Below are 25,920 nucleotides of genomic sequence, written 5' to 3' on the forward strand. Positions count from 1 at the left end.
GAGTCCATGCCAGCTCCTTTTGAAGAAAAGCATCGACATAGAAGTCTCCCTTATCTTTTTTCAGTTTTAAAAGTCTCTCTGTCTCGATGGAGATCTTCCTTTTAAGTATTACCTCCTGCTTCGATTGAAAGTCCAGTTTAGAAAACTGTTTTATTTTAGATATGTAATCCTCCATGGTAAAAGTCCAAGCAAACAATGGCTGCACACTCTTGCTGCCGGTTGTCTTCTTCTGCAGCACGGGTCTTCTGCAATACCAGCAGTCGCAAGAAGGATCACTAGCGCCCTCTACCACCAGGAGGCGGGAGTCATTTAATGACTCATATTTGACCTGGCGGAAGAGCCAAGCATGCGCTAATTATTTGGCGAAACGAGTTTGACCCGGCTGCAATTCGAGGCTTGCGAATACCATATTCCCGGCGCCAATTCAAGGAAATACTGTATGTCTTGTGTTCATTTACTGTTGTAGTCATTCCCAGCTGAATATCAGGGGCCGTACTTATCAAGCTTCTTAGAGTGCCATTTTACACTTAAGTCCTGAGAATTTGCGAAATTTAGTCCTACTCTCAAACTTAAGAATAAAAGCTTTTTATCAACGTTCTTAAGTCTAAGAATCACTCCTACTCTCCACGATATTTAAGAGACCTTCAGAGGTGTCTTAAGTGGTTAGGAGTTGCCAGCAGGGGATGGCACTGAGGCGAGAGAGACATGCGCGAACGTTCAGGGAACGGAACAATGTTTGGTTTTTTTTATGACGAGCAGCTGGTCAAACGGTATCGTTTAGACAGAACGGATATTATTTTTGTCACAGATTTAATACTTTTCGATTCTTGTTGATTTCTGCATGTGTCTGCAGTGGGCTAGTATATATAGAGCCACCCACACCAGTTTCAAATTAGTTGCCTAATTAATGAATTGGAAAGAAAATGTTATGACAGTAGCGTATGTGTGTGGCCGTGAGGTGAGTCACGTCAGTGAGTGTGTGGGCGAGAGAAGAGAGGGAGCGGTAGCGTGAGTGCCGACGGGGACTAGTTTGTTTTGTATTATTTTGTAGTTTATTGTCAAAATATACACTCCCATTGTCCACTTAAATATTTCCAAGATATTTCTTTATTCTTAGACAACGGATTCCCTTCCGTGATTGGTCATTTCTATGGACACAGAAATGACGTCACCTAAAATTGCGTTTACGGCACATAGTAATGTCGTAATTCAGCTCTGAGTGTGACACTTAAGATTCAGTCCTACACTTCGCTGAAAGTGTGAGTAAGACGCTTGGTAACTAACTTTTAAGTGCAGCTTTCAGCGAAGAATTTATTTACTCTTAAGTCAACTCTTAGCAGACTTCTTAGGAGTAATTCTAAGAAGCTTGATAAGTACGGCCCCTGGTCCCACCCGCCTCTCACAGCATCTTCCCTATCTGAATAGCTTCAACTCCCCACTAGTCCTTCACTTGCACTTTCCTCATCCACAAATCTTTCATCCTCGCTCAAATTATTGGGGAAATCGTCGCTTTCTCGGTCCGAATCTCTCTCACTTCATGCGGCCATCATTGTAAACAATAGGGAACTTTGCGTATATGTTCAATTGACTACGTCACGCTACTTCCGGTAGGGGCAAGCCTTTTTTTTATCAGCGACCAAAAGTTGCGATCTTTATCGTCGTTGTTCTCTACTAAATCCTTTCAGCAAAAATATGGCAATATCGCGAAATGATCAAGTATGACACATAGAATAGATCTGCTATCCCCGTTTAAATAAAAAAAAATTCATTTCAGTAGGCCTTTAACATTCCTTTCTTTCATGAAGACAAGAATATAAGTTGGTATGATTGTGATGACTTGCATTGATTGGAATCAGACAGTAGTGATGATAACTAGGGATGATGTTTGTTAAGAAATTATCGACTTCGAGCCTATTATCGAATCCTCTTATCGAGCCAATCCCTTATCGCAAAAAATTTAGATAATCTCCCACGGCACACCAGACTGTATCTCACTGCACTAGTGTGCCACGGCACAGTGGTTGAAAAACACCGCACTAGTGGTTTATATGGTGGAGTTGCAGCCTGATACATGTTGATGCGCACAACAAACACACCCCCACCACCCTACTGCTACTATCAATCAACTTTCCATTTTGTTTGGTGGCAGCAGACATCCCAAACACTGCTATTAGGGGCCTGGCCTATGACCTGATCCCCCCCCCCCCATGAAAACCTTCAAGCTCTGCTACCGGCTCGTAGCGCCGTGTTCGCTCATCACACTCCTGCATTAACAGCCACTGTATTGCCTTTACGGAATCTCTAATTAAATTATAATAAAGAGGTAATATTGAAGTTGTTTTTTTAATGAAATGTTGATCATTGTAGCAATATTTTTGTTCAAATTTAGGATTTTGGGGGATTTCTGTATGTGTGCGCGTGCTGGCAGAGCATACAAGACAGTTCAGCTTGTTGTTGTTGTTGTTGTTTTGGTTTGTTAATGAATGGATCCATCACCTCCTTGTTATGTTTGTTTGTTTGTAAAGGGACGATGTGGCACGGTGGGGAGAGTGGCCGTGGGTTCCTGGTTCGATCCCCACCTTCTACCAACCTCGTCACGTCCGTTGTGTCCTTGAGCAAGACACTTCACCCCGCCATCAGTGTGTGAATGGGTGAATGTGGAAATAGTGTCAAAGCGCTTTGAGTACCTTGAAGGTAGAAAAGCGCTATACAAGTGTAACCCATAACCCATTGATAAACAGTACTGTATATCACTTTATATTGTGTTCAAAGTGTACAAACCTTCACTAAAATATGGACCTTTGGCCATTATTCATATTTACATTGTTTCTTATACATAAATGTGCTTCACTATACAAACTTGTTGATTTACGAACCTCGTTGAATAACCAGTTATGTTTGTAAATCGAGGTTTACTGTATAATTAAATATTTATTAAATAATTAATAACATTTAATTATTAATATTAATTAATTAATCATTTATAATAAAATAATAATAAATAAAATACTAATTAATTAATTAATAATCATTAAATATCTATCAATATGTCTATTGAAAGTATATGTATATTTATTAACGCTACGCCGCTCCCAGTCTTTGGAACGCTCTCCTTGACCACCTGAGGGCACCACAGACTGTGGATGCTTTTAAAAAAGGCGTAAAAACCCTTCTTTTTAAAAAAGCCTTTTTTTTTTTAGACATGTGCATAATAGTTCTACCTATTAGGCTGTTCTTGTTTAGACTTTTGATTTTTTTTATTATCTTTTTATTTTTAATTTTTTTAATACACTGTAGCACTTTGAGGTTGTTTGCTCAATGTAAAGTGCTTTTTTTATATACAAATAAAATCTATTAATATTATTATCATTACCAAAAAGTAACAATTAGGTTTGTTGTTAAAATAGCTGATTTACTAAAAAAAAAACGAAATATGGACTTTTGGCCATTATTCATATTTACATTGTTTCTTATACATAAATGTGCTTCACTATACAAACTTGTTGATTTACGAACCTTGTTGAATAACCAATAGTTTGTAAATCGACGTTTACTGTATAATTCAATAGTAATTAAATAATTAATAATTAATATTAATTAATTAATAATCTATGATAAAAAATAATAAATAAAATACAAATGAATTAATTAATAATCATTAAATATCTATCAATATGTTTATTGAAAGTATATTTATATTGATAAAAGCTACGCCGCTCCCAGTCTGTGGAACACTCTCCCTGACCACCTGAGGGCACCACAGACTGTGGATGCTTTTAAAAAAGGCTTAAAAACCCTTCTTTTTTAGATATATGCATACTAGTTCTAGCTATTAGGCTGTTCTTGTTTTTATTTTTATTTATTTGTATTATCTTTTTATTTTTATTTTTTTTAATACACTGTAGCACTTTGAGGTTGTTTGCTCAATGTAACGTGTCTTTTTTACAAATATAATATATTATTATTATTATTACCAAAAAGTAACAATTAGGTTTGTTGTTAAAATAGCTGATTTACTAAAAAACCCGAAATATGGACTTTTGGCCATTATTCATATTTACATTGTTTCTTATAAAGAAATGTGCTTCACTATACAAACTTGTTGATTTACTAACCTTGTTGAATAACCAATAAAGTTTGTAAATCGAGGTTTTAATGTATTAAATATTAATACAATAATTAATAATTTTTAATTAATATTAATTAATTAATCATTTATAATAATACAAATAATAAATAAAATACTGATTAATTAATAATCATTAAATATCTATCAATATGTTTATTGAAAGTATATTTATATTGATTAAAGCTACGCCGCTCCCAGTCTGTGGAACGCTCTCCCTGACCACCTGAAGGCACCACAGACTGTGGATGCTTTTAATAAAGGCTTAAAAACCCTTCTTTTTAAAAAAGCCTTTTTTTAGATATATGCATAATAGTTCTAGCTATTAGGCTGTTCTAGTTTTTATTTGTTTTTATTTTTATGATCTTTTAATTTTTTTAATACACTGTAGCACTTTGAGGTTGTTTGCTCAATGTAAAGTGCTTTTTTTTAACAAATAAAATATATTATTATTACCAAAAACTAACAATTAGGTTTGTTGTTAAAATAGCTGATTTACTAAAAAACATGAAATATGGACTTTTGGCCATTATTCATATTTACATTGTTTCTTATAAAGAAATGTGCTTCACTATACAAACTTGTTGATTTACGAACCTTGTTGAATAGCCAATAAAGTTTGTAAATCGACGTTTACTGTATAATTAAATATTAATTAAATAATTAATAATAATTAATTATTAATATTTATTAATTTAATCTATAATAAAAGAATAAATACTAATTAATTAATTCATAATCATTAAATGTCTATCAATATGTCTATTGAAAGTATATTTATATTGATTAAAGCTACGCCGCTCCCAGTCTGTGGAACGCTCTCCCTGACCACCTGAAGGCACCACAGACTGTGGATGCTTTTATAAAAGGCTTAAAAACCCTTCTTTTTAAAAAAGCCTTTTTTTAGATATATGCATAATAGTTGTAGCTATTAGGCTGTTCTTGTTTTTATTTTTATTTTTTTTTAAATTATCTTTTAATTTTTTTAATACACTGTAGCACTTTGAGTTTGTTTGCTTAATGTAAAGTGTTTTTTTTACAAATAAAATCTATTATTATTATTACCAAAAACTAACAATTAGGTTTGTTGTTAAAATAGCTGATTTACTAAAAAACCCTAATTTTTTTACTTTTGGCCATTATTCATATTTACAAGAAATGTGCTTCACTATACAAACTTGTTGATTTACGAACCTTGTTGAATAACCAATAAAGTTTGTAAATGGAGGTTACTGTATTAAATATTAATTAAATAATAATAATTAATTATTAATATTAATTAATTAATCATTTATCATTTAAAAAAATAATAAATACTAATTTATTAATTAATAATCATTAAATATCTATCAATATGTCTATTGAAGGTATATTTATATTGATTAAAGCTACGCCGCTCCCAGTCTGTGGAACGCTCTCCCTGACCACCTGAGGGCACCACAGACTGTGGATGCGTTTAAAAAAGGCTTAAAACCCTTCTTTTTTTAGATATATGCATAATAGTTCTAGCTATTAGGCTGTACTAGTTTTTATTTTTTTAAATTTTTATTATCTTTTTATTTTTTTTAATACACTGTAGCACTCTGAGGTTGTTTGCTCAATGTAAAGTGCTTTTTTTTTTTTTTACAAATAAAATCTATTATTATTATTATTACCAAAAACTAACAATTAGGTTTGTTGTTAAAATAGCTGATTTACTAAAAAAAACAAAATATTGACTTTTGGCCATTATTCATATTTACAAGAAATGTGCTTCACTATACAAACTTGTTGATTTACGAACCTTGTTGAATAACCAATAAAGTTTGTAAATGGAGGTTACTGTATTAAATATTAATTAAATAATAATAATTATTAATACTAATTTATTAATCATTTATAATTTTAAAAAAAACCAACTAATTTATTAATTAATTATCATTAAATATCTATCAATATGTCTATTGAAAGTATATTTATATTGATTAAAGCTACGCTGCTCCCAGTCTGTGGAACGCTCTCCCTGACCACCTGAGGGCACCACAGACTGTGGATGCGTTTAAAAAAGGCTTAAAACCCTTCTTTTTTAGATATATGCATAATAGTTCTAGCTATTAGGCTGTACTAGTTTTTATTTTTTTAAATTTTTATTATCTTTTTATTTTTTTTAATACACCGTAGCACTCTGAGGTTGTTTGCTCAATGTAAAGTGCTTTTTTTTTTTTTTTACAAATAAAACCTATTATTATTATTATTATTACCCAAAACTAACAATTGGGTTTGTTGTTAAAATAGCTGATTTACTAAAAAAAACCCGAACAATTTCAACGATGTTTGAGTGAAATGTGTGCGTCGCGGCATGAGACTGTACTCACTGGTGCCCTCGATGAGGAGCTCCTGCCCGTGGCTGCCCAACAGCGTGCGGGAGAGGAAGGGGGCGAAGTCCACAAAGATCTCCCTCAGCAGGGGGGCGGTCTTCTCCAGAGCGTGCTCCAGACGCTCCGAGATGCTAAGAGACCAGGACGAGCACATACTTTGGTAGGATTCCACTTTAGACACCGTGTTCATGAAAATGCGACACAGGTGGGTGTGAGGGGGAGAACATTCAAGTTGTTGATGAAAATGCTTCTATGTGCGGATGGATCACCTCATACTGGGGGCCGTGTGCTGGGTCACAGGGGAGAGCTGGGGGACAGATGGCAAGCTGGCGCTGGCTGGAACCTGGCCGCCGGCTGCAGGGAGAAAGTCTGTTATTAGTCTGGATATGTTGCGGCAATACATTATACGACCATAAACCCCGTGTGGAAACATGCAGCCTCCTAGGAAATCATACAATGGACTCCATTCAAATGTAGAGAGGAGGGAGGAGGGGGATTTATGGTCCAATAGGGCAAGTGGGGGTACAAGTATCATTTTTATGGTTAGATAGCGGATGATGTACTCCGGGCACAATTCGTCTTCCTTATCAATTTACAATTCAGAGCTTTTCATGACGGGGGCCTTTAAATGACATACTTAGTGCCTTGTAATGTTTCAAGTGTCACTCGCCAAGCACAGCAGTCCAAATGCTGGAGAAATGAATACTGTTGTGTTGCTCACCGTGACCGTGATTGGTGCATAATGAGGAGGTGAGGTCACAATGTTGTACCTCACTTTGTTTTAATGCATATTTTTCTGCTGGATCTACTCTATTTTATGCTGCCCTTTTTGTTTTTGTTGCTACAGCTGTTACATATACTGTAATATTGTATATGGTAATTGGGATTTATTATATATATTATATAAAAATATAATATTATAAACTGTATATATAATATGTAAATATTACATATACACTACCGTTCAAAAGTTTGGGGTCACCCAAACAATTTTGTGGAATAGCCTTCATTTCTAAGAACAAGAATAGACTGTCGAGTTTCAGATGAAAGTTCTCTTTTTCTGGCTTTTTTGAGCGTTTAATTGACCCCACAAATGTGATGCTCCAGAAACTCAATCTGCTCAAAGGAAGGTCAGTTTTGTAGCTTCTGTAACGAGCTAAACTGTTTTCAGATGTGTGAACATGATTGCACAAGGGTTTTCTAATCATCAATTAGCCTTCTGAGCCAATGAGCAAACATATTGTACCATTAGAACTAGGGATGTCCGATAATGGCTTTTTGCCGATATCCGATATTTTCGAACTCTTTAATTACCGATACCGATATCAACCAATACCGATATCAACCGATATATGCAGTCGTGGAATTAACACATTATTATGCCTAATTTGGACAACCAGGTATGGTGAAGATAAGGTACTTTAAAAAAAATTTTTTAATAAAATAAGATAAATAAATTGAAAACATTTTCTTGAATAAAAAAGAAAGTACAACAATATAAAAACAGTTACATAGAAACTAGTAATGAATGAAAATGAGTAAAATGAAGTGTTAAAGGTTAGTACTATTAGTGGAGCAGCAGCACGCACAATCATGTGTGCTTACGGACTGTATCCCTTGCAGACTGTATTGATATATATTGATATATAATGTAGGAAGCAGAATATTAATAACAGAAAGAAACAATCCTTTTGTGTGAATGAGTGTAAATGGGGGAGGGAGGTTTTTTGGGTTGGTGCACTAATTGTAAGTGTATCTTGTGTTTTTTATGTGGTTTTAATAAAAAAAAAAAAAAAAAACAATACCGATAATAAAAAAAACGATACCGATAATTTCCGATATTACATTTTAACGCATATATCGGCCGATAATATCGGCAGGCCGATATTATCGGACATCTCTAATTAGAACACTGGAGTGATAGTTGCTGGAAATGGGCCTCTATACACCTCTGTAGATATTGCACCAAAAAGCAGACATTTGCAGCTAGAATAGTCATTTAGCACATTAGCAATGTATAGAGTGTATTTCTTTAAAGTTAAGACTAGTTTAAAGTTATCTTCATTGAAAAGTACAGTGCTTTTCCTTCAAAAATAAGGACATTTACATGTGACCCCAAACTTTTGAACGGTAGTGTATATGTTATATTGCGACTATGGTACATTTTTATTCTACTTTATACCTTTTGTTTTCGCCTCTTTTTGTGCATTATGCTTTCCATCCTTACTAGAGATGTCTGATGATATCGGAAAGCCGATATTATCGGCCGATAAATGCTTTAAAATGTAATATCGGAAATTATCAGTATCGGTTTCAAAAAGTAAAATGTATGACTTTTTAAAAGGCCGCTGTGTACACGGACGTAGGGAGAAGTACAGAGCGACAATAAACCTTAAAGGCACTGCCTTTGCGTGCCGGCCCGGTCACATAATATCTACGGCTTTTCACACACACAAGTGAATGCAAAGCCTACTTGGTCAACAGCCATACAGGTCACACTGAGGGTGGCCGTATAAACAAGTTTAACACTGTTACAAATATGCGCCACACTGTGAACCCACACCAAACAAGAATGACAAACACATTTCGGGAGAACATCCGCACCGTAACACAACAGGACAAATACCCAGAACCCCTTGCAGCACTAACTCTTCCGGGACGCTACAATATACACCCCCCCGCTTTTGTTGCGTTTCACTTGATTGTAAAATATGTCGATCGAAAGGGGGTGTGACATTCATATTTTGTCAATATTCAATGTTTTATCGTTCATAGAAAAATGTACAATTCCATTACGTTTTGAAGGCGGTCTGTCATAACGTTTTTAGCATTCAATCAGACATTATTGTGAAGTTTTGTATTAGTGTCCCTAAAAATAGATACACCGACCCTCAGACACATTTATTTCTCTAAATGTGGCCCCCGAGTCAAAATAATTGCCCAGGCCTGTTTTAGAGGTTTAATTAAGGCAAACTTCCAATAAAAAGTGCAGTTCCCCAAAAAAGTTGGCAATAAAAGTACTATCAGATTGCGAGCTTACGTCCAACAATATCACAGTCAAACAGGTGGCCTCCCAGTCAAAAAGTGTGGGATCCGCTGCTGAAAGGTGTGGTAAGAGTTTAAACCTGGTCTGTACGGTTGACCTTTTTATTATGGTGACAATTAGACATTGGGAACGGATTAATTTCTCCATTGAAAATGAACAAATTGGAGCCGTGAGATTGGATTATGTTCAACCTTAGAGGCCTACTGAAAGCCACTACTAGCGACCACGCAGTCTGATAGTTTATATATCAATGATGAAATCTTAACATTGCAACACATGCCAATACGGCCGGGTTAACTTATAAAGTGACATTTTAAATTTCCCGGGAAATACCCGGCTGAAACGTCGCGGTATGATGACGTATGCGCGTGACGAAGTCAGTTTAACGGAAGTTATGGTACCCCGTAGAATCCTATACAAAAAGCTCTGTTTTCATTTCATAATTCCACAGTATTCTGGACATCTTTTGCAATTTGTTTAATGAACAATGAAGGCTGCAAAGAAGACAGTTGTAGGTGGGATCGGTGTATTAGCAGCGGACTACAGCAACACAACCAGGAGGACTTTGTTGGAGAGCAGACGCGCTAGCCGCCGACCTCACCTTGACTTCCTACGTCTCCGGGCCGCCAAACGCATCGGGTGAAGTCCTTCGTCCTTCCGCCGATCGCTGGAACGCAGGTGAGCACGGGTGTTGATGAGCAGATGAGGGCTGGCTGGCGTAGGTGGAGAGCTAATGTTTTTAGCATAGCTCTGTGCGGTCCGGTTGCTAAGTTAGCTTCAATGGCGTCGTTAGCACAGCATTGTTAACCTTCGCCAGCCTGGAAAGCATTAACCGTGTATTTACATGTCCACGGTTTAATAGTATTGTTGATTTTCTATCCATCCTTCCAGTCAGGGGTTTATTTCTTTTGTTTCTATATGCAGTTAAAGCACGATGCTATCACGTTAGCTCGTAGCTAAAGCATTTCGCCGATGTATTGTCGTGGAGATAAAAGGCACTGAATGTCATCAATCAATCAATCAATGTTTATTTATATAGCCCTAAATCACAAGTGTCTCAAAGGGCTGTACAAGCCACAACGACATCCTCGGTACAGAGCCCACATGTCCACATGTCCATTTCGCGTTCTCGACTCTCATTTTCAAGAGGATATAGTATTCGAGGTGGTTTAAAACAGTGGTCCCCAACCTTTTTGTAGCTGCGGACCAGTCAACGCTTGAAAATGTGTCCCACGGACCGGTGGGTGGGAGGGTGTATATAAAAAAATATATATATATATTTTTTATTTTTATTTTTTTACATAAATAAATACAATTATGTGTGCTTACGGACTGTATCCCTGCAGACTGTTTTGATCTATATTGATATATAATGTATATATTGTGTTTTTTATGTTGATTTCATAAAAAAAATAAAAAAATAAAAAAAAAAATATTTTTTTTTATTTTTTATTTTTTAATTTCTCTTGCGGCCCCGGTACCAATCGGTCCGTGATCCACAATAGAAAAAGGAGAGAGTGTGGAATCCAATGAGCCAGCTTGTACTTAAGTTACGGTCAGAGCGAAAAAAGATACGTCCTGCACTGCACTCTAGTCCTTCACTCTTACGTTCCTCATCCACAAATCTTTCATCCTCGCTCAAATTAATGGGGTAATCGTCACTTTCTCGGTCCGAATCTCTCTCGCTCCATTGTAAACAACGGGGAATTGTGAGGAATACTAGCTCCTGTGACGTCACGCTACTTCCGCTACAGGCAAGGCTTTTTTTTTTTATCAGCGAGCAAAAGTTGCGAACTTTATCGTCGATTTTCTCTACTAAATCCTTTCAGCAAAAATATGGCAATATCTCGAAATGATCAAGTATGACACATAGAATGGATCTGCTATTCCCGTTTAAATAAAAAAAAATCATTTCAGTAGGCCTTTAGAGGCTGGACTGTAAAGGCCAGTTTGTTAGAGTAAGAAAACACAAAGCTCTTAATTCCCTGCAGGAGGCCATTAAATGCCAATTTAGGCTGTTTGATTGTTGGGCTAAAAGGTGCTTTATGACTTCATTCTGGAGATAGTGAGGGCACACAAGGTACATTGTCCATGTTTGATTGATCAGGCAGTAAATTCCCCCTCCCTCCGCCTCATAAATAAGCTAATGTACAGCTGAATATGGAGGAGTGGGTGGGGGGGCTTGTTTTTCCAGCCAGGACCGTCTCCAAGCAGGGATAACTCTTAAGGAATGACAGCCTGATGTGTTTTGGAATGTGCGCGGAAGGTGTTAAGCAGCTCCGCCGGGGTCTGGGGTCTGGTGTAATGTGGCGACCCCCACCTCTCCAGATGAAGTAGCTCCTTCAAAACAAAGAGGACTAAATGAACGCTTCCATCAGTCCTCCCGTCGCTGCGCTTAAAGCACACGGCGCCCGTTTACAGCACGCCGCTCGACGCCACTAAGCAAACACGCCGCGTTAACATCCATTTTTATCTTTATTGTATTTCAGTGTTGAATTCTAAATGGTCTTGTCGTCAACACTCGGACAAAGCGATCGTGTTCTTCTTTTGTCCAATCGTACGCATCAAGGAACCACATTTTGTCAAACCATGTGACGCCCTCAGCCAATCGGAAAGTTATTCTAGCATACTGAAACGTGTTGTGCACCCGAGTGCAAACTGGGACAGGCTGCAGCATCGCCTTCACCCGGAAAGGGTTGAAAATGAATGCATGCACTGCAAAAAGTCAGTGTTCAAAAACAAGAAAAAAATATACAAAAATGAGGGGTATTTTATTTGAACTAAGCAAAATTATCTGCCAATACAACAAGAAAATTTGGCTTGTCAAAACAAGTCAAATTAGCTAACCTCAATGAACCCAAAAATAGCTTCAAATAAGTATATTCTCACTAATAACAAGTGCACTTTTCTTGGTAGAAAAAAAAGAGACCTTTTTGCTCAATATGTTGAAAAATATTCTTAAATGAAGTAAATGCTAGTGTCATTATCTTGACATAATGATATGCGCTCGGCATTACATTTCTTGAAACCAGCAAACTTATACTAAAAACTAGTTTATTGTTCTTAATGGAAAGGCAACAATGCAAGCGCTTGTTACTCTCGGGGTCTCCTAGCCGCTCAGGCAAATCATATTGTCTAAAAATGCATTTTTCCATGGATAACATGACATCATCGCGCCAAGTGCGTGCTCTTTCAGTCAATTAGTGCGCATATATACATGTATTATTTTTTTTAATTGTAATTTTGAAGAATTTATCTGAATGTGCATGAACTATTTCTGTTCAAAATAGTTAGAAATGTTAAATGTTTAAATATTAACTGTCAGTTTGCTGTACTGTGCCAACTGTACTACTATATGAGTACGTATGTTCTATTGTTTCATTGACAATAAAACAGCAAAGTCCATTTGGCTGTCATCTGTTTTAATTATGAGACACAATTGTGTCAAAGTCATGATTTTTTTTTTGTTCATGCTTGAAATACTAATAATAATAATAATAATACCTGGGATTTATATAGCGCTTTTCTAAGTACCCAAAGTCGCTTTACATGTTAAAAACTAGGGATGTCCGATAATGGCTTTTTGCCGATATCCGATATTCCGATATTGTCCAACTCTTTAATTACCGATACCGATATCAACCGATATATGCAGTCGTGGAATTAACACATTATTATGCCTAATTTGGACAACCAGGTATGGTGAAGATAAGGTACTTTAAAAAAAATAAATAATAATAAGATAACTAAATTAAAAACATTTTCTTGAATAAAAAAGAAAGTAAAACAATATAAAAACAGTTACATAGAAACTAGTAATGAATGAAAATGAGTAAAATGAACTGTTAAAGGTTAGTACTATTAGTGGAGCAGCAGCACGCACAATCATGTGTGCTTACGGACTGTATCCCTTGCAGACTGTATTGATATATATTGATATATAATGTAGGAAGCAGAATATTAATAACAGAAAGAAATGGTGGGAGGGAGGTTTTTTGGGTTGGTGCACTAATTGTAAGTGTATCTTGTGTTTTTTATGTTGATTTAATAAAAAAAACAAAAAACAAAAAAAACGATACAGATAATAAAAAAACCGATACCGATAATTTCCGATATTACATTTTAACGCATTTATCGGCCGATAATATCGGCAGGCCGATATTACCGGACATCCCTATTAAAAACCCATCATTCATTCACACCTGGTGGTGGTAAGCTACTTTCGTAGCCACAGCTGCCCTGGGGTAGACTGACGGAAGCGTGGCTGCCAATTTGCGCCTACGGCCCCTCCGACCACCACCTATCATTCATTCATCATTCATTCACTGGTGTGAGCGGCACCGGGGGCAAGGGTGAAGTGTCCTGCCCAAGGACACAACGGCATGGTAAGAGGCGGGGAGCGAACCTGCAACCCTCAGGTTTCTGACACGGGCGCTCTACCCACTACGAAATGATGACTTTAAAAAAGTAGTTTTCTACTTGTGAGTGTTGATGACACAGCTTTGCAACAGTTGATATTCTAGTTTCAAGCATGTTTTACTCAATATAGCTCATCAAATCTCAGCAACAAGCTGTAATATCTTACTGACATCATTTAGGACTTAAAACAAGTAAAACACTCTAACATCAAATCTGCTTAGTGAGAAGAATTATCTTATCAGACAGAAAATAAGCAAATATCACCCTTATTTGAGATATTTCATCTTACTTAGATTTCACTTTTTGCAGTGTGGATAATAAAAAAATCAAAAAGTTATTTCATTAAATATTTAAGAAAAACAATAAATACAATAAAACAAAATTAATTGTACCAAAAAAAAATTATCTAATAGTCTAACAACAAAATTGCCCCAAAATTACCAAAATAGATTTTAGCCCCTCTGTGGCCATGAGTGACATACTGTACATGGGGGCCTGGAGCTCAGCTTGGGCATTAATACACTGTAAAAAGTGAAATCTAAGTAAGATGAAATATCTCAAATAAGGGTGATATTTGCTTATTTTCTGTCTGATAAGATCATTCTTCTCACTAAGCAGATTTTATGTTAGAGTGTTTTACTTGTTTTAAGTGTTTTGCTCCTAAATGATCTCAGTAAGATGGACTTTGCTGTTTTATTTCCAATGAAACAATAGAACATACGTACTCATATAGTAGTACAGTTGGCACAGTACAGTAAACTGACAGTTAATATTTAAACATTTAACATTTCAAACTATTTTGAACAGAAATAGTTCATGCACATTCAGATAAATTCTTCAAAATTACAATAAAACAAAAATTGGCCGGGGGCCGGGCTGTAAATGTATATATATATATATATATATATATATATATATATATATATATATATTCCTTGTGCACTAATTGAGTGAAAGAGCAGGCACTTGGCGTGATGATGTCATGTTATGGATGGGAAAATGCAAGAAATGTAATGCCAAGATAATGGCACTAGCATTTACTTCATTTAAGAATATTTTTCAACATATTGAGCAAAAAGGTCTGTTTTGGGGTTTTTTTCTACAAAGAAAAGTGCACTTGTTATTAGTGAGAATATACTTATTTTAAGCTATTTGAGGTTCATTGAGGTTAGCTAAATTTACTTGTTTTGCAAAGTCTTGACAAGCCACATTTTCTTGTTCTATTGGCAGATAATTTTGCTTAGTTCAAGTAAAATACCCCTCATTTTTGTATTTTTTGTTTTGTTTTTGAACACTGACTTATTGCAGTGTACTAGGGGCCTGGCTGGGGTTACATTTCATTATAATGGCTTGTTGTGACATAAAAAGACCCTGCTAGTTCAAAATTGCAATAATTGTCATATTGAGATTCAGAACATAACATTTAGTTTTTCATCTCATTTAAAATGAGACCTTTCTTGCTTATCTATGTGATTTAGTGCAGTTGCTGCGTCCTCAGGCCTTGCAGAACAAGATTATTCCATCTACATCACTCCACTAGACTGAGAGACACACCATCTCTAAACAAATATGGATTTCTTACGGCAAGCTCAACCCATCTGCCCTCTAAATGCACAAGTGTGTGTGTGTGTGTGTGTGTGTGTGTGTGTGTGTGTGTGTGTGTGTGTGTGTGTGTGTGTGTGTGTGTGTGTGTGTTCGTTCTTGTATTTCGACCTTTCTTGGGACACGAAGAAGGAAAAGTATCTTCCATATGAGGAGGTGTGAACAAGTGATGACATAAATCATGGTCCCAATAACATTGCATCTAATAGACAATGTCTCATTGGCACCCCTGCTGGTGACATCTATCAAAATGAGGGTGGTCCCAAAAACAAAACTGTGTCGGTTCTAAAAGTGCTCCCCCTCTGGTCAACATATGAAATAACAAGTGTGTGTAAGATATTGAAATTCGCCCCCTTTGGCCAAAATTAATACAAAAAGAAAATAAATATGTATATAGAGACATACTGTAATAAAGATGTAAATAAGGAAGATTAAAAACCTATTACAAACAAAAAAATAAATTAACTAAAATCAGGAACAATCAGGAACAATTTCTCATATGCTTTCTGTTTCTGTAATATTGCAATATTTTCTTGCAAAATTATTATTTTTATGTAAAATTATTACTTTTAATGCAAAATGATGACATTTGTCATATAAAATTCTGACTTTTATCACAATATTGCCATGTAAAATAGTGACATTTTTGGAGTAAAAATTAGGACTTTTGTCATAATTTTGCCAAGTTAAAATTTTGATTATTATTAGTTTTCTTATTAAATTGTGACTTTAGTTGAGTAAAATCAAGACTCTTTTTCTAAAGTTGCCAAAATGTTAAGCTTTTCTCGTAAAATTGCGCCCTGTATTCAGTAAAATTCCAACTTTTATCATATTGCCCAAATGTTCAGTTTTTCTTGTCAAATTTTGACTTGCATTGAGTAAAAGTACGACTTTTATTGTAATACTGCCAAAATTATAAGTTTTTCTTGTGAAATTGTGACTTTTTTCTTGTGAAATTCCAACTCATTTTTCACAAGCTTTTTTATATTTGCATAGTATGTATATATTATTAATGTTGTAAATACACATCTTTATATATCTAGAAAGGCTGGTACTAAAGAGGCAGACAATATTCCGAGGTCTCAAGAAGGTAACACATACAAGAGTGTGTGTGTACGTGCGTGTGTGTGTGTGTGTGTGTGTGTGTGTGTGTGTGTGTGTGTGTGTGTGTGTGTGTGTGTGTGTGTGTGTGTGTGTGTGTGTGTGTGTGAGTGTGTGTGTGCGTGCGTTCTTGTATTTCGACCTTTCTTGGGACATGAGGAAGGAAAAGTATCTTCCATATGAGGAGGTGTGAACAAGTGATGACATAAATCATGGTCCCAATAACATTGCATCTAATAGACAATGTCTCATTGGCACCCCTGCTGGTGACATCTATCAAAATGAGGGTGGTCCCAAAAACAAAACTCTGTCGGTTCTAAAAGTGCTCCCCCTCTGGTCAACATATGAAATAACAAGTGTGTGTAAGATATTGAAACTCGCCCCCTTTGGCGAATTTAAAAAAAAATAAATAAAAATATGTATATAGAGACATACTGTAATAAAGACGTAACTATAGAAGATTAAAAACCTATTACAAACAAAAAAATAAATTAACTAAAATCAGGAACAATTAGGAACAATTTCTCATATTCTTTCTGTTTCTGTTATATTGCAATATTTTCTTGCAAAATTATTATTTTTATGTAAAATTATTACTCTTAATGCAAAATGATGACATTTGTCATATAAAATTCTGACTTTTATCACAATATTGCCATGTAAAATAGTGACATTTTTTGAGTAAAAATGAGGACTTTTGTCATAATTTTGCCAAGTAAAAATTTAGATTAATTAGTTTTCTTATAAAATTGTGACTTTTGTTGAGTAAAATTACGACTCTTTTTCATAAAGTTGCCAAAATGTTAAGCTTTTCTCGTAAAATTGCGCCTTGTATTCAGTAAAATTCCAACTTTTATCATAATATTGCCCAAATGTTCAGTTTTTCTTGTCAAATTTTGACTTGCGTTGAGTAAAAATACGACTTTTATTTAGAGATGTCGATAAATGCGTTAAAATGTAATATCGGAAATTATCGGTATCGTTTTTTTTATTATCAGTATCGTTTTTTTTTTGTTTTTTTTTATTTATTTTTTTTATTAAATCCACATAAAAAACACAAGATACACTTACAATTAGTGCACCAACCCAAAAAACCTCCCTCACACAACTCATTCACACAAAACGGTTGTTTCCTTCTGTTATTAATATTCTGGTTCCTACATTATATATCAATATATATCAATACAGTCTGCAAGGGATACAGTCCGTAAGCACACATGATTGTGCGTGCTGCTGCTCCACTAATAATACTAACCTTTAACAGTTAATTTTCATTCATTACTAGTTTCTATGTAACTGTTTTTATATTGTTTTACTTTCTTTTTTATTCAAGAAAATGTTTTTAATTTATTTATCTTATTTTATTTGATTCATTTTTTTAAAAAGTACCTTATCTTCACCATACCTGGTTGTCCAAATTAGGCATAATAATGTGTTAATTCCACGACTGTATATATATCGGTTGATATCGGTATCGGTTGATATCGGTATCGGTAGATAAAGAGTTGGACAATATCGGAATATCGGCAAAAAGCCATTATCGGACATCCCTACTTTTATTGTAATACTGCCAAAATTCTAAATTTTTCTTGTGAATTTGTGACCTTTTTCTTGTGAAATTCCAACTCATTTTTCACAAGCTTTTTTATATTTGCATAGCATGTATATATTATTACTGTTGTAAATACACATCTTTATATATCTAGAAAGGCTGGTACTAAGGGGGAAGGCAATATTCCGAGGTCTCAAGAAGGTAACACATACAAGGGTGTGCGTGTGTGTGTGTGTGTGTGTGTGTGCACTCACCGTCTGCAGAGGTGCCGCTACCCTGCGACGTATCTCCAGAAGATACCACAGCCACACCATCAGCAGGCGTCCCAACAGGCGCGGAGGAGGCCGTGGTGGAAACCTGAGACGTCAGGCCGGCTTTCTTGGGCGCGAGCACCACGCTCCTGCACGGCAACACCACAACTTATAAATGTGATGGTCACATAACAATGCTGCAAATTCTCCTGTGTCATCATTACGGTGTGCTAAGTGGACATTATGAACACCAATATGTGTGTGTTGCATTTAGGGGTCCAGACGATGGTGCAACGATGTGGTCGGACTGAGTGGAGTTGAACTGCCGTGTAGCCAAACAGCAGCCATTGCTCCTGAAGATAAGGCGTCAGTCTGGACCAGGGCTCTGACAGACCACGGGCCAAATCAAAGGGAGCCCTGGCCCTGCTTATCAGTGCTGACACAGGGGAAGCAGAGCCTAATCACTGGCTGATGTGACACACACACACACACACACACACACACACACACACACACACACACACAGACAAACACACACACACACACTAATATTGTTCAAATCAGTAACGGGTAGTAAAACTCCTGCTTTTCTCCTGGCCCAAATAGTTCACAGTAGCACTATACATAATCACAATACCAGGGCGTCTAGTGAGGGTCATTTTGTACTCCCTCGTCCCAGGAATGCTCTGCGGAAATCTTTCATTTATAGATCTGTATCGCCCTGGAATAACCTGCCTCGAATTCTCACCGGCATCGAAAGTAATCAGGTTTTTAATAGGAAAGTAATATTTTATCTGAGTCTGTAAATTAGTTTGCTTGTTGATGATTTGTGTTTGGTTTTGTATTGTGTAGTTATATTTATATGGTAATTAATATTATGTGAATGTAAATTGTTCGCTCGTTGATGCTTTTATTTGTTTCTGTATTGTGTAGGGGTGTAACGGTACCATACTTGCCAACCTTGAGACCTCCAATATCGGGAGGTGGGGGGCGTGGTTGGGGGCGTGGTTATTTACAGCTAGAAGTCACCAACTCGAGTATTTCATATATATATATATATATATATATATATATATACATATAAATATATGTGTGTGGGGAAAAATCACCAGACTATTTCATCTCTACAGGCCTGTTTCATGAGGGTTTCCTCAATCATCAGGAGATCTCCTGATGATTGAGGAAACACTCATGAAACAGGCCAGTAGAGATTAAATAGTCTTGTGATTTTTCCCCACACATACATATTACGCTCTACCACGGTATCGAGCACTATTTATTTTTATTTTTTTTGGGATAATCTAATTAAGACATATATATATATATATATATATATATATATATATATATATATATATATATATATATATATATATATATATATATATATATATATATATATGTATGAAATACTTGACTTTCAGTGAATTCTAGCTATATATATATATATATTTTTTTTTTTTTATTTACATAGAAAGAAAAAAAAAATACTTGAATTTCAGTGTTCCAGTGGCTATCCATTAGATGGCAGTATTGTCCTGTTTAACTTCTCCGTTCATGATGAGTATATCATTTTCGGCCGCCATGTCTGTAATTTCCTCGTTCTTCTGCTTCGTCTCCTTGTTGTGTGCGCAGTTGTGCACTCTATAAAAGCCCTAGATGTTATGACGTCTTTGGGCAGGCAAGCTGTTTATATTGTGGGAAAGCGGACGGGAGAACAGGCCGTCCCCACTCAGTCTCAGGTCCGCATTGAGCTGGAGGGGGCGTGGCCTCCAGCTCCGGCTGAATACCGGGAGGTTGTCAGGAGAGGCGCTGAATACCGGGATTCTCCCGCTAAAAACGGGAGGGTTGGCAAGTATGACATATTAAGTAGCGTAACGCACGTTGTGTAAACAATGCCGTATTTTCCGCACTATAAGGCGCACCTAAAAACCTCCAATTTTGTCAAAAGCTGACAGTGCGCCTTATAATCCGGTGCGTCTTATATATGGACAAATATTGAGCCACAACAAACTTCATTTTCATAAAGTTTAAGCCTTGCAACCACGGTAAACAGCCGCCATCTTTTTTCCCACGTAGAAGAAGTTGTTCTTCTTCTACGGTAAGCGGCCGCCCCCGTAGAAGAAGAAGTTCTTCTTCTACGGTAAGCGGCCGCCCCCGTAGAAGAAGAAGTTCTTCTTCTACGGTAAGCGGCCGCCCCCGTAGAAGAAGAAGTTCTTCTTCTACGGTAAGCGGCCGCCCCCGTAGAAGAAGAAGCGCGCGGTGCATGCTGGGATATATGACGTTTCATTTCCATTTGTGTGTTTATGTAAAGACCCCAAAAGGGCTCCTATTAAGTGTGCTGTCTGTCTAATTATAAATAATGCAGATGAGGCGTGTTGGCTGAGTTCTCGACGTTTACTCACAGCGTGCTCATAACCACATTCTAACTGCCGGTATGGCGAGTCTTGGCGACATACAACAACGCTTCCCAGGGCTACCGTTGCATGCTGGGTAGTGTAGTTGTTCTATTCCCTAGCCGAGCTCATAACATCACATTAAGAGACACGCTTAATTCAATACTCGCCGTCATTCCGGGTGGATTGACAAAAGAACTCCAGCCGCTAGATATTGGTGTCAACAGGGCATGTGTTAATAATTTAATGATTAACACATTAGCGTAAAATATGAAATAATATTATTTAACTCATTCACGTAAGAGACTAGACGTATAAGATTTCATGGGATTTAGCGATTAGGAGTGACAGATTGTTTGGTAAACGTATAGCATGTTCTATATGTTATAGTTATTTGAATGACTCTTACCATAATATGTTACGTTAACATACCAGTTGGTTATTTATGCCTCATATAACGTACACTTATTCAGCCTGTTGTTCACTATTCTTTAGACATTTTAAATTGCCTTTTAAATGTCTATTCTTGCTGTTGGCTTTTATCAAATACATTTCCCCAAAAAATGCCACTTATACTCCAGTGCGACTTACTGTATATATCAGGGGTCAGCAACCTTTTTGAAAGCAAGAGCTACTTCTTGGGTAGTGATTAATGTGAAGGGCTACAAGTTTGATACACACTTAAATAAATTGCCACAAAAAGCCTATTTGCTCAATTTACCTTTAACTCTATGTTATTATTAATAATTAATGATATTTACACTTAATTGAACGGTTTAAAAGAGGAGAAAACACGAAAAAAATGACAATTAAATTTTGAAACATAGTTTATCTTCAATTTCGACTCTTTAAAATTCAAAATTCAACCGAAAAAAAGAAGAGAAAAACTTAAAAAAATAATTTATGGAACATCATTAGTCATTTTTCCTCATTAAGATTAATTTTAGAATTTTGATGACATGTTTTAAATAGGTTAAAATCCAATCTACACTTTGTTAGAATATATAACAAATTGGACCAAGCTATATTTCTAACAAAGACAAATCATTATTTCTTCTAGATTTTCCAGAACAAAAATTTTAAAAGAAATTAAAAAGTCTTTGAAAATTTTTTAAATTTGATTCTACAGATTTTCTAGATTTGCCAGAATAATTTTTTTGAATTTTAATCATAATAAGTTTGAAGAAATATTTCACAAATATTCTTCGTCGAAAAAACAGAAGCTAAAATGAAGAATTAAATTAAAATTTATTTATTATTCTTTACAATAAAAAAAATAAATTTACTTGAACATTGATTTAAATTGTCAAGAAAGAAGAGGAAGGAATTTAAAAGGTAAAAAGGTATATGTGTTTAAAAATCCTAAAATAATTCTTAAGGTTGTATTTTTTTCTCTAAAATTGTCTTTCTGAAAGTTATAAGAAGCAAAGTAAAAAAAATAATGAATTTATTTAAACAAGTGAAGAACAAGTCTTTAAAATATTTTCTTGGATTTTCAAATTCTATTTGAGTTTTGTCTCTCTTAGAAGGAAAAATGTCGGGCAAAGCGAGACCAGATTGCTAGTAAATAAATACAATTTAAAAAATAGAGGCAGCTCACTGGTAAGTGCTGCTATTTGAGCTATTTTTAGAACAGGCCAGCGGGCTACTCATCTGGTCCTTACGGGCTACCTGGTGCCCGCGGGCACCGCGTTGGTGACCCCTGATATATATGTTGTTTTCCTTCTTTATTATGCATTTTCGGCCGGTGCGACTTATACTCCGAAAAATACAGGAGTTTCACTTTTATCGTACATTTTTAGGCCAAATGCGTCCGTTCTCCCTTTTCTGTCTACGCACTGTGTCTGCATTGTAGGTACTCCGTGATTGTGCGCTGCCGAACACGCTCCTCTGCTCGTAAAACCGGCAATGTCACAAAGTGACAGGGGATTTTTGACAAGAGGTTTCACTTGTGTTTCTTTCACTAAAAATATCTGCAGTGAAATCAGTTTTTTTGGGAGCGTGCACGCAGACACGGGGTATCTGCTAACTTCTCCTCCTCCTGAGATAACGTGGCCCTATCGGGATGCGAGGCGCGGTGCTGACATGAAGCACGGCGAGCGTCGACGCCAGCGGGCCGACGGAGAAGCTCGACAAGAACACGAACGTCTTTGCCGTATGAAAGAGCGACACCATTGAGTGTGAGTTTGTGTTGAAGCTTCCATCTGCCTTCAAAAAGGAGCCGGTGAATTATTCAGCAGGTCATTAGCCACACTTATCATGAGTGGGCCGCCCCACTCGATTAATCAGCCGTCAGCAGCCACAAACAGGAGGCCCAGAGCAGCCTGTGCATATGCGTGTGCACGTGTGTGTGTGTGTGTGTGTGTGTGTGTGTGTGTGTGTGTGTGTGTGTGTGTGTGTGTGGCTGAATTATTTAAAGGCTTTAATCTGCTGTGTATGTGTGAAGTAAAAATGTTGTGTTCCAGTCATCTGTGCTATTGCAGGTAAAGTACGTGCAAGCAAATGTCTCTCCCAGCGTCTTTCATGCAAACATCAAAGAACAGGAACTTGAACAGGAAGTGAGTTACACTCGCTGGAAGGAATTCTCCGAATCGTCCTCTCTAATAGACAACAGCAGCGAGCGCGAGACAGACTCAATGACACCGCCGACTGTAAAATATAGCATTTGTCTCTGCAATTTACAGGGGAACTGCACTTTTTTTTTTTTTTTTTAATGTTGCCTATTGTTCAGAATCATACGGAGCCCCTAAAGGGACATGGGGGGAAAAAAATGTGTTAGAATTGTTTTTGTTTTTTAGAAATGTATCTCGTGCGCACGAGAAAGTTTTTATAAAGTTATAAAAAAAATAAAAAAAATTTATAATTTTTTTTAATTTTATTTTTTTAGACATGTATCTCGTGCGCAGGAGAAAGTTTCTCGTGCGCACGAGATACATTTCTAAAAAAAAAAATTTTTTTATAATTTATAATTTTTTGATTTGTTTTTTTTAGCCATGTATCTCGTGGGCACGATTTAAAATTATAAAATATATATATATTTTTTTATAACTTTATAAAAAGTTTCTCGTGCGCACAAAATACATGTCTAAAAATTTTTTTTAAAAATACAAAATTATAAAATATATATATTTTTTATAACTTTATAAAAAGTTTCTCGTGCGCAGGAGATACATGTCTAAAAAAAAAAAAGTATAATTTTATCAAATATATATATATTTTTATAACTTTATAAAAAGTTTCTCGTGCGCACGAGATACATGTCTAAAAAATTTTTTTTATAATTTTATAAAATATATATATTTTTTTTATAACTTTATAAAAAGTTTCTCGTGCGCACGAGATACATGTCTAAAAAAAATAAAAAAAATAAAAAAATAATAAAATATATATATTTTTTATAACTTTATAAAAAGTTTCTCATGCGCACGAGATACATGTCTAAAAAAAATTAAAAAATTAAAAAAATAATAAAATATATATTTTTTTTATAACTTTATAAAAAGTTTCTTGTGTGCACGAGATACATGTCTAAAAAATTGTTTTTATAATTTTATAAAATATATATATTTTTTTATAACTTTATAAAAAGTTTCTCGTGCGCACGAGATACATGTCTAAATTTTTTTTTAAATAATTTTATAAAATATATATATATTTTTTATAACTTTATAAAAAGTTTCTCGTGCGCACGAGATACATGTCTAAAAAAAATTTAAAAAATTAAAAAATAATAAAATATATATATTTTTTATAACTTTATAAAAAGTTTCTCGTGCGCACGAGATACATGTCTAAAAATTTTTTTTTATAATTTTATAAAATATATATATTTTTTAATAACTTTATAAAAAGTTCCTCGTGCGCACGAGATACATGTCTAAAAATTTTTTTTTATAATTTTATAAAATATATATATATTTTTTATAACTTTATAAAAAGTTTCTCATGCGCACGAGATACATGTCTGAAAAAAAATTTAAAAAATTAAAAAAAAAATAAAATATATATATTTTTTATAACTTTATAAAAAGTTTCTCGTGCGCACGAGATACATGTCTAAAAAAATTTTGTTATAATTTTATAAAATACTTTTTTTTTTTATAACTGTCTAAAAAATTTTTTTTTATAATTTTATAAAATATATATATATTTTTTATAACATTATAAAAAGTTTCTCGTGCGCACGAGATACATGTCTAAAAATAAATAAATAAATTATTTTTTTTTAAAAATCCCCCCTGTCCCTTTAGGGCAGGGGTCCCCAAACTTTTTGACTCGGGGGCCGCATTGGGTTAAAAAAATTTGGCATATATATATATATATATATATATATATATATATATATATATATATATATATATATATATATATATATATATATATATATATATATATATATATATGGGAAAATTCATTTTTAGACAATATGATATGCCTGAGCGACTAGGAGACACCGAGAGTGACAAGCGGTAGAAAATGGATTATAAAGGAAAGATTAAAAAATAAAATAAAATAAAAAAATATTTTTTTTATTTATTTTTAATTTTTTTTACTTGGGACTTCCTGTGGGCCGGATTTTGGATGCTGGGGGGCCGGATCCGGCCCACGGGCCGTAGTTTGGGGTCCACTGCTTTAGGGGCTACGTAGAATCATGATGATGGAAGTATTTTTTTTCATGCATGCTAAATATTAACTACATTCTATTAAAAGTTTGCTTACAATGGAGACTATTGGAGTATTCTGCGTATAGAGCCCTTAAAAAAACATCCAAACAACTCCGTTATGGTTTTTTACACATGATGTAAATATATACACTATATTGACAAAAGTATTTGGCCACCCATCCAAATGATGAGAATCAGGTGTCCTAATAATAATAATAATAATAATAACAGATTGTATTTGTAAAAAAAGCACTTTACATTGAGTAAACAACCTCAAAGAGCTACAGTGTATTATAAACAATTAAATAACAAATAAAAAGATCATTAAAAAAATAAATAAATAAAAACTAGAACAGCCAAATAGCTAAAACTAGTATGCATTAGGGCTGCAACTAACGATTAATTT

General features: G+C 35.1%; 1 protein-coding gene across 1 annotated transcript in view; it reads right to left on the reverse strand.

Annotated features, from left to right (window-relative positions):
• The window catches only part of lrba (LPS-responsive vesicle trafficking, beach and anchor containing), a 503,640-nt gene that overhangs the window by 266,030 nt on the left and 211,690 nt on the right, over nt 1–25,920 (reverse strand). The window contains exons 31-33 of the mRNA XM_062033425.1: nt 18,458–18,603; nt 6,753–6,837; nt 6,481–6,614 (exon numbers count right to left, since the gene is read on the reverse strand). Of these exons, the coding sequence (XP_061889409.1) occupies nt 6,481–6,614; nt 6,753–6,837; nt 18,458–18,603 (365 nt within the window). The remainder of the gene's footprint in view (nt 1–6,480; nt 6,615–6,752; nt 6,838–18,457; nt 18,604–25,920) is intronic.

This window comes from Entelurus aequoreus, linkage group LG22 (genome assembly GCF_033978785.1).
Source record: "Entelurus aequoreus isolate RoL-2023_Sb linkage group LG22, RoL_Eaeq_v1.1, whole genome shotgun sequence".
Classification (NCBI taxonomy): Eukaryota; Metazoa; Chordata; class Actinopteri; order Syngnathiformes; family Syngnathidae; genus Entelurus; species Entelurus aequoreus.